Source organism: Aquila chrysaetos, chromosome 7 (assembly GCF_900496995.4).
Source record: "Aquila chrysaetos chrysaetos chromosome 7, bAquChr1.4, whole genome shotgun sequence".
NCBI lineage: Eukaryota > Metazoa > Chordata > Aves > Accipitriformes > Accipitridae > Aquila > Aquila chrysaetos.
In genome coordinates this window covers 44,788,650-44,801,722 of record NC_044010.1, presented here as the reverse complement: position 1 = coordinate 44,801,722, position 13,073 = coordinate 44,788,650, and the positions used below count along the sequence as shown (strand labels likewise).

Here is a 13,073-nt window from a genome sequence, read left to right as displayed (position 1 = left end):
CTGGCTTGTTTCTGTCATGTAAGACTTATATGGAAGGTGGTTGTCCATAGAATATTCTCCACTGACCTTAGTTTGATGTAAAGTCCGGGAGATCACTGCTTAGATCCTTGTTCGACTAATGTATCTTCTCATTTTCTGTATGTTGAAGGGTGTATCTGTTGTCAATCTGTTACACTGACTTGTACTTGAACAAAAGAGTCTCAAGATTGGCATCACAATCTCTCTTTGGTGCTAGTTTTGAAGATTTGATGGGGGCAGAGAGGAGGCCATGAATATACTTTTCTACATGACTTTTGTATAGGGTGACTTACTAACCCAGACAGGTAAGATTGTTCAGAAGATTGAAGATGGTAGAGCATTTATTAAACAACCTCTTTTTTTTTTTTTTTTAAACCTTTGTAAAGACCTGCTGTGGTGACACTTGACATTTGTTTCAGTTTTTGCACTAGGTATGCATGCAGTAGTAATCATTTGAAATAATTTGAAGATTACTTCCTTCACAAATATCTTGCTTTTTATTGCCATTTTTCTGTCAAAGTAACTTCTATTGTATAACTTAATTTATGCAATCCGTGCTGCGTTTTTACTAACTCTGACTTCTTCAGAGTTCTCCCATTTTTCTTGTTTCTCTCCCTGTGTGAAATTGCACTGCTTTCTTTTTGCAGGTGATTGACAAGATACGTGGTGATGGCTTTCTTCCTCTTGGGTCATGAGAGAATTAGGGCTACAAAGAATGTTAGGCAGTGTTCGGTCTAATCTCCAGTTCAGAGACTCTATCAACTAGCTTGATGTGATTTGGGGCAGGTGTCTAACTTCACAAGTAGAAGAGATGGCAAAAAGACAGAGCAGGTTGCTGTCTTTTACAGTGTTTTGCCATCAGGAAGTTTCTGTCAAATTATGACTTGAGTCTTCTGCAGTTTGAGTCTAATGCTTGTTTGGTCCTTGATGAACTAGGTTACTGCTGCCTCTTCTGTAGTGAACTGTAAGGCTTTGAAGAGTGTTGCTGTATTCTTTATCTGTTTCTTCTTAAGTAAATCCAGTCAGTTTCATTCATTCCTTTGTCACCACCTGTTTTACTGTTGTGGTCATCTGGATTTCTGCTTGGTCCATCTACCCTTTTAGAAGATGCTCAGAAACTGATGTAATTTACCAGTGTTGAGTGGAGTGTGTTCTCTTACATGTGCTTTTCCTTCATCCTCTTTGGTCAAATTCTGGGTTAAGTTACAAGCACCATAGGTATGATCTGGGAGTTTCTTAATCAGCTTGAAAGTATAACTTTCATTAAGAAGAGTAAAAATCTAAAGATAATCTGGCATCTTGACCCTGAATTAAAATCTAGTCCCTTAGAAGACAGAATTACTTTATAGGGTTATTTTCTACCATGCAGAGTGTACAGGGCTGCTTTGTTCCCTGCAGCAGAGTAGATCTATAGCAAAGAGGTAGTATGCTGTATGGTTTGTTCTTTATGTTGCCTTAACGTGATACTCCTCATTGAAGGAATCCTGTTTCACAATTCTTCCACTTAAAGCAAGAAAACTGAATCATTGTTCAATTGAAATCAAGTATTGCTGTATTACAGACACTGGGAAATAAAAGTTGATGTGTGTAAAATTCTGAACCCCGTATATCATGTGATGTCTTTGCTTTCTTCTTGGCTTTGTCGATAAGAAGTGTTTCACTTTGAGTCTTCTAGTATTTCCATTTTCTGTTTTTTTTAGAAGCATGCTTTTAGAGATCTATTTGCTTTGTGTGTTTCTGTGTATATAAGTGTGTATGTATGAAATAAAATGGATGCTGTCCACTAGAATGTCCTTTTTTGGCTGTTCTGCCTGCATTAAACATTGATTATCAAATTGCACAGGAGTTTTAATGAAGTATAATTCAATTCTAGAGATAACTTGCATACTTAATGAAAGGGTCAAATTTGCAATGTCGGTAATATATCTGTCCATTCTTCACGAGGTTGTTAAAGCAGAATATTGCTTAATTCTTCTGTGGAACTCTTGTCACAAAAATCAATGCAGAACTTGTGAAAACTGAAATAATTGCATTTCTGATGTACTGTTCTGAAAGAGTTTTCTTTTCCTAATGCGGAATCTTAGGTGTCTAACAGCTTACGTACCTCAGAAATGGTATTTAAAATCTTTAACAACTCAACTGTTTGACATGAGAACAGTTATTATTTGCATACCTCCAAAAGTAGGGTTTTTTTTCCTTTATTTTTTCCATTAACATGTTCAGGACTAGCTAAACTATGCAATGAAATTCTGTTGGCTTTTGAAAGGATCTGAAGACTTGGACTGTTTTTCTGTGTTCTCACAGGTAGCAAGATATTGGAGGGTAGGTAATCTGTTAACACAGCTTACTGCAACATTTCCAATAGATACGTACCTAGAAACAGTCAATTCAAGAAACAGGATTCAGACTTTTTAGTAAGCTGTAGAGGGTCCAAGGCTTCCAGGTGCTCTGGTTTCTTGGGCATTCTCTCCTTTCTAGTATTTCTAATCTCTCATACATGGCATTGGGACCTTCAAACTCTTGCTTGAGTTGATGTTTCTTTCATGGGTATAGTGTAGCATGTGGGCAGATCCACAAATGAGGTGCTGATACTGGAAACCTATGCAGCTGCCAGTTTAAGGAAATAATTTTTTTAGCTGTTTTTCTTGAAATGAAAATCTTCCCTAACTTCTGACGTGCAGAAAATTTTCAGTATCTTGAAATCTCACTCCAAAACTTCTAATCTGCTTTAAAATATTTTAAAAAACCAAACAAAATGCTTTAAAATCTTCTCAAATGCTTTGAGTATTTAAGTATTAAAAGCACAAGTTGAACTAACAACTTTTTGTTGTGCTCATTTGTTACAAGTGCTTGAAATCTAAGTTAAAGTATTTGACAGCTAAGCAGAGGTATATTGTATATCATTACTGAGTCTGTAGAAAGAAACTGCTATGCTACCTCAGCAGATCAGTCTTCACTTAAAGAAAATGAATATATATTTGTATTGAAGCACTATATAGGATGAAATGTTAACCTAGCCTTTATTCAAAGTCAGCAGGAATATAAAAGTTGCACAGAAATCCTTAGTTATAAAAGGTGTAATATTTTAATGGAAGCACATCCAATGTTCAGAGAAAGTTGAATCTAAAACTTTGAAAAAGTCTTTGGTGGTGGGTTAGCTGTTTTTAATTTGAACATACTCATTTTATTTAAAAAAAAAATGTAGATGGAAAGCACTGGTAAAGAAGGCAAGACAAAAAAGAACCCTTAATAATCACTAATAGTTAAATAATGAGTAGTGGACTGTAAAAGTGAAGGCAAAGGCCTTGCTGTAGGTTTAATATCAGGGTGGGAATGCTGAATGGATAACTTTATTAGAAACTTTTCTGTCCCTAGCAGTGTAGGTTCTGTTTTGTCATTAGTTGAACAGTGAGGTCCCACTTCCCCGCCTTGGAGCTCAGAGTTTGTTGCTGGCCATTGATAGCAGGATGGCTGTTCTGAGGTGGACCCACAGCTTTTTCTTTATTCTTAAGTCTTGAATGCTTTTCCTATTTATATCCTGTCTCTGGTACAGTATTTAACCAGTAGTTGCACTGATGTCTGTAGGACTACTCAAGACAGTAAAATTACAAATAAAATATGTATGTGAAGCTTTTTCTTTATGCCAGTGATCCTTGCATCTTCTGACCAGACTCTTCTGCAGTATTCCTACGGTTGATTCAGTGACTTATAGGTGAAAATTCATGACTCCTCAGAGTTAAAAATGAATGCTAATTTCATATAACTTAAGATGGCATAAAGCTGTATTTGCAATGCATTGCTTAAAATATAAAAGCAGTGGGCCTTCTATTAGTAATTCATAACAAAAACTGTACTCCTAGTATATTATAATGCCATGCTAGCGTTATACTTCCATGTCATTACATTTTGCCTTGAAGTCTGCTGCTACTGTTGGGCTTCAGTGCACCATAATTAATCAACTCTCTGACACAACACCCACTATTTTTGGAAATTAAGCTAAATATAATCCTTGATGCCTAGTGCAGCGTAGTCTGCACTAGGGCATACTGCATTCTTTGTTCCATTTGAATTCACGCAAAGGTAAGCAGGTCATTGTTTTATACATATGTATTACTGAGTAACTGCTTGGGGGCTGCAGTGTAAATCAAGGAGAGATTATTCACAAGTTTCACTTTCACTTTAACCATGGGAGAGACTTCAAATTCTCTTGAACGGAAACTGATGGATTTAAACTGCCTTTAGCCTACGGTGCTTAAGACAAAAGCCTGATTCTGGGAATGTATATTGACCCAGCTGGAGTGATAACAAAATCAAGAAAGACTGCTGTATATTTTGAAAAAAATGTAACAAGCAAAAATAAAGCCAACCTATAAAAAAACCTATATCTGACTATAGGCTAAACCTGCAAAAGTGGTGTTACAGCTTACTAGAATGCTGTTTCTGGAAAGATCTTTAGAACTTAGACTTACTTGTGTATGATAAATTATATTCAGAAAATACCTAACTTACAGACTCAGGTTTTATTTTTTGTAATTAGTAGGATGTTCCTTATTTTGATGAATGTAGTTGTACGGGCTGTGACGACGAGCAGCCACGGAGCAACTGTTAGGACACAGTATGCTTTTTGCTTCAAAAGCTGGAGGATATCTAATTATTGCTGATTCTAGTGAATAGCCATCCTCTCATCCCGTGCATGCGCTGTTTGGCAAGCAGAAAACTGACCTTATTCTAGAAGCTGAAGCAACTCTGTGGAGGCTCAGATAAATTGCATGCAGCTAAGCAGCTGATACTCTGACGGCGTGCCCCAAACCAAAAAGATATACTGAAGTTATGGTGAAGCAAGCCTTCAAGTTAGCAGGCTTGAAACAGAACTTCCTTTCCTTTTCCTGCACTGAGCATTCAAAGGGACCCCAAAGGGCTCTGTACCTAAAACATAGCTGTACGTTAGAGCAAGGCAACTCCTTAAAAAGAAACAGTTTAGAACTGCTGGCGTGAGACAGGTTAGAGATGTGCCCTTGCTCGTGGGACGAGAGGAGGTGGGTCTCTTCAGCCAGTCCTGCTTTCCAGTCTAGCAGCTTTTGTTGTCTGCCTTGCACAAACCCAGGGACTGTGTCCGTGAAGGGCCCCCATGCCCTTTCCCAGACTCCCGCAGGCTGTGGGTCAACATTTCCTCATTGTCTGGACTGTTACTCATTCCTTTTGCTGCTTATTGCCTAGAAAATAACTAAACTTGCTCTCAGTCAGTCTTGGGAAGAAGCGGTCATCGCCTTGGTTCCTGAGGGTTTTTCCAGCCCAGAAGGTGTATGGTGAGCTAGTCAGAGTCTTTCCTGCTGTCCAGCCACAGTCTTCCTAAAGAACTACTATATACAATGACTTGTGAACAAACAAGTGTCAATCCTCTATTGCAGGTGAATTGGTATCTCACTTAATTGTAGGGTTGAACTCTGAAATCATTACTGTGCTTCACAGAAAACAACAGTGTAATGTCTTGTTTCCTCTGTCTAATTTTGACAGGATGTGTGTATTTGTAATTGAAGATGTGGAAATGCAAGTAAGTAAAATAGGTCCAAATATTTGCTGGAAGAACAATAATAGAATTGCTGACACCAATAGAATTTAATGATCCACTGGTTGATGATACCTAAATGAGCAAGAAAAAAGGGAAACCCTAATCCTCCCTGCATATTCCCCCAAGCCTGTGTTATGGTTTGGGAGCTAATCCATCAATGCATGTTACCTATGCAAAGAAGGTGAAAACTCTGCTGTTCAGCTGATTATAATGGGACTGTCTTAAAAAGTATCACCTTGATTGTGCTGGTTGCTTTGTACTTGAGTCTTTCAAATTGCAAATCTCAGTGATTGTGTGCCTAGCAGTGCTTTTAACGCTTTCTGGTTTGCTTGAACATAATTTATAGCGCTTGTATTATGCCTTCGCTCACAAATTTTGCAGGCGGTTGTACTGGTTATCATCACAAAAGACATTTACTGTCTTTCTAGACAAAAGCAGAATACTGACTGTTCATTACAAGTAAAACATGGATTATTTTTTTTATTATTTTAATTTACCTGGACTCTTTAGAAATTAGTTATGGTGGGGAGTTCTCCCACTTGTGAAATGCTGCAAAATACCGAAAAGTATGTCAAGTCAGGTCTGATCTTCCATCTGAATTACTTGCGCAAGAGTCTTAACATCTTAAACTTTCAAATATTTGTAGTTAAAGTTTTATAGGTATCTCCAGTAACTAGTTTAGTTTAATGCTATTGGTCCTATCAGTCTTCTGGTTCGTGTAGGGTGGCTCCAGAGAATTATCACTGTTCCAACTAGGTCCGCAGCAAAGCATTGTTATTTTGCTGGATCCCTTTTATTTGCTTGCTGACTGTTTGGGTTTTTTTATTATTTTATTTTCAAAGTACTGTGCTGGATAAAACTCTATTTTAAAAGTGAAAGTCCAAGATAATCTCAGCTGCAGCTTTTCCAAATGGCAGTGTGGTGATGAGCACTGGACTTTCCTTCCAGGTAGCTAGTGAGCATCTTGAAGGCTAGTCCTAGGAGGGATGATGACCTTTGGCTGGTCTTTCCAGGTGCTGCCGAAATGTTTAAGTACTTAGTAGGTTTGAAAACCTTGTGACATGAAACATCAGCCAGCTGTTGCCATTCTTTTTTGTCCCTTTGTTTTCACTCCTTACCCTCTGTTACGTGTGCAGCATGTACTTTTTAAAAGCTCACTTTAGTAGAACAGTCATACTGATAAAAGCTAGTGTTTTGGGGTCTTATTTCGAGCTAATATCAAGTCTTTGGTATTTGATGATTTTTATTTACAGGATAAGAGATTTTTATTTATAGGAGAGAGGATGAGATTATGTGAAATTAGGAAGAATGTCAGAAAAAAGGAGTTAAGCTCTAGGAAGATAAAAGTATATAATATGTCTTGGGAGTGAGAGGGAAGTGAAGGTGGGTACTGAAAGAAATTATTTTTAAACTGTTTTTATTTCCATGAGTGGATTTTTTTTTTTTTTTATATTCTAGCACTGGGAAGTCTAAAATTTGATCTGCTGTAATGGACATCTGTTTTTTTTCCTTCCTTCTAACAGGTCGTGACAATGCATGTGAGAAGACTTCCTATATGTTTCTGCGGAAAGAACTTCCTGTGCGACTAGCTAACACAATGAGAGAAGTCAATTTGTTGCCTGATAACTTACTTAACAGGCCTTCAGTTGGGCTAGTACAGAGTTGGTAAGTTTAAAAATATTGGATTGAAAAATGAGTGTAAAACTAACACTATATTTGTTGCTTTACTTGCAACTCAGCTTGAATTGTCTTGAACTGAAGTCTGTTTTCTGCCTTGAATTGTTTATAATGCATGTTTCTTGTCAAATGAAGTTTCCTTTTCTTCTGTCTCATATTAAGTAAATACTCTAATATGGATCTTAGAGATAAGAATTTGTAAGTTAGTCTTCTAAGTTAGTAAAAGCGTACTGTTGTCTCCCAGATAATTAGAATCGGTCAATAACTTCTAAGAGCAAGCTTTTAAAATATTCCTTACTGTATTGCACACATGAGTTCTTGAAATAGCTGTTCTTTTGCCTTATTATTCCTTTGTCAAAAATATGGAAAGAAAATTTAAACCATCTGTTCTTCTTATTGCTATATCTTTAAAATCATAACCTGGTATTCAGTGGAAGTTACAGAACAGGTCAGAAATCTGGTGTTGTCCAGTAAGTAACATTCTCCATTGTAATAACTAGTGTATATCCGAAGTGCTTCAAAATCCTGTCATCTTTTCCACATTAATTATTTCTAGCCTGCTTACATGTTCAGTGAGATTTGGAGACTACTGCCTTGTATGTATTAAGCTCTAAAAAAATCGTTGTTTGTGGGGTATTTATTGTCTCTCTATCTGCAAATACTTGACACAAAGAATTGATGTGAAAATATCTTTGCAGTATACAACAGACTTCCCTTTGAGTAACAGCTTGTCTAACTAAACAGCAACTAATGTAGGCTTCTGTTAAGTTCAGTCATAGCCCTTGAGCCAAGAAAATTCCACGTTGACTGGACATTGACTGCTGGGTTTGGTCTCATATTTGTCAAGCTTCAGACTTAGAAAATATAAATTAGGGTATGTGATACTGCGTACTTTGGTTTAAATATGTTTGTTTATGAAAGGTAACACTAGCTGTCTTGATGACCATTTCAAACATAATGATTAAGTGCTTCAAATAAATGTAAATGCCATGGAGCCACACAGTAACAATTACTTTGTGGTTAAGTGGCAGCTTGTAAGGTTTAAAGGCTTGTATCATCTGTCTCATGTTACTGGAAGCTGTTATGCCAAATACGAAAGAGTGGATAATATGCAAGCCTTTTAGGCTTTTCTAATCTAGATAACTTGTGAAGCTGTCTTCAGTGAAAAGTGGACAGATAGGTGAATGAAGTGGTTCTACAGCATAATTCTTGTAGTCCAAATATATGTTCTGTGGCATATGCTTCTGCCCTGCAAATACAGAGTTGAGCAACATCTGGATCACTTCTGGCAAAGGAACTGAATGGGTGTTTAGAGTGGATGCCCGCTTCAGAATTTTTGCTTAGAGTTTTGAGGACTCATGGTATGACTTTTATCACTGCAATAGATACTACTGATTTGAGAGGGAAAAAAAAAAAAAAAAAATCAGTCTCGAGTGTCTTAGAATATATAGCGACTGTAAGACTGTTGTCCAAGTCATGTATTTTATATGATCATGTGATTTGCACTATCACACCTATAGACTGATAGTTTTCTGTTAAATGTGCCAAAATATCAGACTGTACTGTGATGAAGTTTAAGTGGACATCCGACTCAGAGATGGAAGTGTGAAATCAAAACGTTTGTTGTAGTTTTCTTCTAACTTTGATCCTCAGTTAACTAACAGTTTTTGTAGCAAGGAATATCTTCACTGAGATTACGCAAGAATATTTTTGTGATCTTAACATGCTAGTTACTTTTGTTACTTCTGACTTGTTTTTCTGGTTATAGATATGGGCTTTGAAAAGTTTTTCTTATACTTCTGTTTAGAGGTTTTTATTGCTTGTTTAAACATTTACCTGTAGATCATAAGTCCTAGTGATATACTGGTGCTGAACCTTGGGCAAAATTTACTGTATCAGTGAAAGACCGAAACAGAACAGTTTTATTAACTTCAGTGGGAATGACCTTGAGTATTATGCAGCTATGCTGATAGCAGGTTTTGAAACATAGTTATAAATCTGAAGTTTAGGCATATCTAGAAAGAGATTCCTGAATTTTATGAAGTAGAATAAATAAATATAAATTTAGCTATTCAGCTGTTTTGTGAACTTGTAAAATGAAGAAACCTCTTCTTGATGCACTTGTTTGATACTTCAAGAAGGAATTTTTTTCAGATCAGATTTCATGATCCTTTATTTTTACTATGCCATAGGTTGAGGAAACTTGAGAATTTATTAACATGCAAACAAAAAAATCTGACGTACATTTGCCACAAGTGAGCAAAGACACAATTCAATGCATTATTCACCTTAATCTGTTTGTTTGCTAATTGTCACTAATTTATGTAGCCACCAGCATATTTGATTTATTTACGCTACCACTGTGCACTAGAAGCCTATGTTTTTATGTGCTTTTGGTGAGACTCCAGATTAGCTGGAGCTTTAAAATTTGAGTTCCCAGTCTATTCCTTAATGTCAGCATGCCAAAAAATGCAAAAAGCTCCTAAAGTAGGTTTTATTAAACTTTTAAATTAGATTAAGGTGGCTCTGTAAACAGCTGGAACTTAGGTTTGGTGGAGTAAGAAAACAAATTAACCCTGCCTACTGCATAGCATGGATCCTTTCCCATCAGTCCTCTGTCCAGCCAGGCAGTGACGTTCTGTATTGCACAAATTTCCTAGTCCCTTTAAGGTCCCTGGGAAAGCAAACTCATCTTGTCATTTCTGAGAATATGCTCGTGCTGCAGGCAAGCCCTATTCTCTTCTCGGTTCTCTAATCAATCCATCTTTATGGTCATGCTGTAGGCATTTTGCTTCCCGTACCACGCTCCTTGACTGCACTGTACTGCCTAACAGATTTTACAACTGATTGCTTGATTGCTCTCAGGAAAGGTGCATTTTTTTTTTTCCTCCTTCTTTTCTGGGTTTCTTAGTCTGATGTGTGCAGCAATGAGGATAGGCAGGACAGGTGTCCTTCCTTTGTGCTACTCAGCTGTGCTTTTCTGAATAGAGCTGGCATTACCCACAAAGTCAACTATGAACAACAACAACAAAAAAGTGTTGCATTTCAGTCTGTGCAGGTAAAACATTACCTCTGTCCCAGTTCGAGTTTGTAACTTAGTTTATATGTATGTTTTGCATGGAGTAGCAAGGGAAAGAATAAATTGAATCAAAATAACGACACAGTTAGTATGTTCTGGCAGTGAACTCATGTGATTCCAAATAACAGACAGATCAACAGCCAGTGTGCTAGGGATCAGCAATTTATTTTCAGTTTTTCAAAATTAATGGGCAACTTCCTAGTTCCAAAGAAGTGGGCCTTTTTTAGGCCAGCTTTAAGAGGGCATTCTAGCTAAAGTGCACTGCAGGTAGGATATTGAACGCATGGCAGAATTACATAATAAAGGATATCATCACTAATTTGATGTGATGAGGGAAAATGGTTACAATAAAACCTTGTAATGGATGAGGTCAGAGCTTGTAAAATATCTAAAGTGAGTGTGAGGTTTGCACAATATGCTACTCAGTCATATCTAAAATTCACATTTTGATTAACCCTCACCAAATTTGTCATCTTTAGTACTTTTGTCTGGAAAAGGCTATAAATTTCCATTTATCTCCTTGGAAAGAGCCATTAGAGAAATCAGTACAGTTTGGGGATTAATAATTGTTTTTTGTCTATTTTTTACATTCAGACTATGCTAACAAGATTGTGTTACCATGGAGATACGTTTTATCTTTTCAGTGCTTTAGTGTTAGAGAGATTCTAAGGGAAAATCTTAGTGAAATACACACAGGGAAAAAGCAAATCTTAGTGAAATACACACAGGGAAAAAGCAAAGGTATTTTGCATTAATTAAAAAAGAAAAGAAAATCTGGAGTTGACATTATGGGCATTTACAGTGATTTCATGTATGAAATGTGCCATTCCAGAATTATTACATTTGGCAGACTAACAAGAATTCAATCTACCTGGCAGTAATTAACAAAAGAACAAGGCTAAAGGGTGCTTGAAACCAAAGAGCTTGCCCAATGAGTTGTACTCTATTGTGACAAAAAAGTAAACACAGGAAAGACAACAGATTTGAAGGGCATAGGCTTTGATTTCTGCTTTTGGTGACTCACCAAAGATAGCAAAATATAACTGACATTCTCTTTTTTTCATCTGTGGGGGGGGGGGGTTGTAGATTTGTGTCCTGTATAGTTGTATCCATTTACTAATAGTATAGCAAGTCATCCATTATTCTGGTACTTTTCTCCTTTATTCTAGCTGGCTGGTAATTGTGTGTGAAGTGTGTTTAAAACACCACAAGGTCTTGCTTTTCAGTGCTTAATAAATCCTGTAGTTACCACCATCATTTATCCATATCTGCACTCACAGTTCAAATGAAAAGACAATTCAAGGAAATAGATGAATTTTATGAAAGGGGAATGACCTTTTTTACACACACTAGCTATTACAGGAGTGAACTGCATTGCTGACTGCTCACTGTTAGGCAGATTGTAATGGTGGTGGTGGTGAAGACAATGTTGTGAATTATTTATTACAGCTAACCAGAGTTATAAATTTCCTTTTAAATAAGCTTTTACTTAATTTCTTTAATTTTGAACTGTTTGGGAGGGAGCGGGGGGGGATGAATTTTGTGAAAAAGCTGGAAATTACAACCGGATAAAAGAAAAATGTACAGCATTTGCATCTCTGAGTTTATTTAGAGACTTGGGATAATATACAGGGTATTACAACATCCCGGGTTGGATGACATATAGTGGTAGGCATTGGACAGTGGGTTAGATTTGTTTGATGTAAGATTACTTTTTTCTAGCTTCATTTAGTCAAGGGATTGGAAGAAGTAGTAAAAGTGATGGAAGAAATTTGAGTAACTTCAAATCTAAGTTAACCTTTTCTCTGAGCTGGTCCCTCTAACTTGCTGGATACAGTGCTTGTGCTAATGATCTTGACTTCTAAAGTAACATCAATTTACTTTAGATTCAGAAAGAGACATCTAAATATTGTTGATAACTCTGTCTAAAGGAAAAGCATTACCTGTTTCCATAGTTTCTCCATCACCACAGAGGTTGAAGAGAAATCACTTTAGCACATTTATAAATTTCCTTAGAGCATTTAGTTTGTGTAATCTTGCTTTGTTTCAGAAACTCACAGTTCCTCATTGGTGCTAAGTTCACAGTTGCAGTGTAATGACCTCAGAAGCTGTTCCGCCTGCTGGTTGTGCTGAAGACTGGTGACCATGTTTGGCAGCTTTTTTCTGGTTGAGACCTGCTTTAGTCTTTTTCTGACTGAGTTTTCTGCACAATTACTTCCTGCATTAGATGAGAGAAACACTTGGCTTGCCCCTGCCTGATGCTCTAGTAGAACTGTTGATCCTTCAACACAGGAGTAGCAATGTTTGATTATTCTGGAGTACGAATCTCAATACAGCATAGCAGTAATAGTAGACAGCAAATCAAATCCACACAGCACAAAAATCAGGTATCGGCTGCCTTCAGTACCAGAAATACTCATTGCTGTTTTAGCCTCAGCATCAGCGCAGGGTTGCTGATGTTTGTTTGAGATTTCTGGTAGGAGGTCTGTAGTAAAAAGCACCTGCTGTGTTGCTTCTCAAGCGTGGTGGTTGTCCTGGATCTTCAGAAACAGGACTTGCATAATATTATATGATGACAAGTGGGGGTGAGCAGCTTTCTAATAACCTCTTCTGACTGACTTTGCCACAAGAGAAGCTGTCACTTCTTTCATGACACAGATTTATTGAAGCATCTTTCATATGGGAAGAAGCTGAGAATCTCCTTAGAGATATTCAGCAAGCCGTCTGGAC

The 13,073-nt window shown here is 37.1% G+C and overlaps 1 protein-coding gene across 2 annotated transcripts in view; it reads left to right on the top strand.

Moving 5' to 3' along the window:
• Nucleotides 1–13,073, top strand: part of PDK3 (pyruvate dehydrogenase kinase 3) — a 59,023-nt gene that overhangs the window by 15,138 nt on the left and 30,812 nt on the right. The window contains exons 2-3 of one of the 2 annotated variants that reach the window (XM_041124706.1): nucleotides 5,533–5,569; nucleotides 7,111–7,252. In XM_041124706.1, coding sequence (XP_040980640.1) covers nucleotides 7,143–7,252 — 110 coding nt within the window. In that variant the 5' untranslated portion in view covers nucleotides 5,533–5,569; nucleotides 7,111–7,142. The remainder of the gene's footprint in view (nucleotides 1–5,532; nucleotides 5,570–7,110; nucleotides 7,253–13,073) is intronic. The other variant, XM_030019529.2, reaches the window with a different exon arrangement.